Consider the following 1503-nt stretch of genomic DNA (forward strand, 5'->3'; position numbering starts at 1 on the left):
GGCCCAGGGCTAGGGTTAGGGTCTCATCAGGGTTTGAGGGGTGAGGGCCTTTTGGCCCAGGGCTAGGGTTAGGGTCTCCTCTGTGTTTGAGGGGTGAGGGCCTTTTGGCCCAGGGCTAGGGTTAGGGTCTCCTCAGGGTTTAAGGAGTGAGGGCCTTTTGGCCCAGGACTAGGGTTAGGGTCTCCTCAGGGTTTAAGGGGTGAGGGCCTTTTGGCCCAGGACTAGGGTTAGGGTCTCCTCAGGGTTTAAGGCAGTGGTTCTTAAAGTGTGCCACGCCACACTTTAAGAACCACTGTTTTAAGCAATGGATTGTCAGGTAATATATCTAATCTGTGGTCGTTATAATGATGAGATTTTGGGTCATATACCCTCAGCTCCCGTATCCGAAAATTTTCAACTGCAAACATGAAGTTTTCCTCATCCATTTCTAAACTTCTGATATGAAACGGCGCTTAAAGAAATAAAAAGATGAATAACTGTCAATAAAAAAGCTGCTAGAGGAACCTGTCCGAGCGAGGAGTGAGTGCACATAAAAATGTAATGTTTCTTGAAGCGGCAACGCTTCAATGTTTTGGTAAATTTTGCCAGATGACACAGAACCGAGCATCTGTCAGCGTGAGGGTCATAACGGAGCTTCATACGCCACCTGCAATGATGTTTACTGACCCCAGAGCAGCTTCCTTATCTGTCCGTCCTCCAGTTGGAAAGCCACAGTTCCAGTCTGGGAGCTGTGAACCACACTGACCACAACACCGTCTACTTCCACTCGAGACCTAAAGCACAAAAAAACAGCAGAAACATAAAAATAAACGGAATCGACTGAAAATATTTTCGTCACTTTATCAAATTCAAAGCTGAGGGAGGTTGCTAAGTTTGCTGACCTGACTGCCAGAGTGTCTCCAGCATCCTGATCTGCGTGAAGAATCAGCAGAGTGGAGGAAGTCGGCAGCAGACCAGAACTGACGGCTAAAAACAGCTCATCCTGCAGCCACAGCAGCTGCCGCAGAGCCAGAGGCTCGTCCTGAGGGACAGGAAACCTGCAGGAAACGGGACACAATAAAAAAACTAGAACTGCAAGCAGTTATCAACGGGTTCCAAGCCCCCACGCTCCGCCCCTGTCCGCGCACTCCGATCCCGGCATCTCGCCGTTGTGGCTTCGCCGCCTATCTCGGCGAACGGGCCGAGTCGAAGCTCGCCAGGACGGTGCGTACTTAAAGGCGCTTCGTAAGACGCAACGGTATAATTTGTGAAGAAAGGTCGGGAAGGAGAAGCTAACTGTCATTTGATACCACACAGAGCCAAAGAAATAAATTCATAAAAAATTCAATATTTGTTTGAAAAATACAAAAATTTTCTCAGATGATCAAGTCTACATCTGTAATAATATGCATTTATCTCCATGTCTCTAAACAAAATGCATTTTCAATAGAAAATTGTTCAATGCGATTTTATGGTACACTTGGTCAAGTAATTAAATTCATAAAAAATCAAGAGTACATAAAA

At 46.4% G+C, this 1503-nt stretch overlaps 1 protein-coding gene across 4 annotated transcripts in view; it reads right to left on the minus strand.

Annotated features, from left to right (window-relative positions):
* Positions 1 to 1503, minus strand: part of elp1 (elongator acetyltransferase complex subunit 1) — a 36376-nt gene that overhangs the window by 27796 nt on the left and 7077 nt on the right. For all 4 annotated transcript variants that reach the window (XM_017429761.3, XM_037977370.1, XM_017429760.3 and 1 more), the window contains exons 13-14: positions 882 to 1037; positions 667 to 773 (exon numbers count right to left, since the gene is read on the minus strand). In XM_017429761.3, the coding sequence (XP_017285250.1) occupies positions 667 to 773; positions 882 to 1037 (263 nt within the window). The remainder of the gene's footprint in view (positions 1 to 666; positions 774 to 881; positions 1038 to 1503) is intronic.

The sequence above is a fragment of the Kryptolebias marmoratus genome, linkage group LG9 (genome assembly GCF_001649575.2).
Source record: "Kryptolebias marmoratus isolate JLee-2015 linkage group LG9, ASM164957v2, whole genome shotgun sequence".
Classification (NCBI taxonomy): domain Eukaryota; kingdom Metazoa; phylum Chordata; class Actinopteri; order Cyprinodontiformes; family Rivulidae; genus Kryptolebias; species Kryptolebias marmoratus.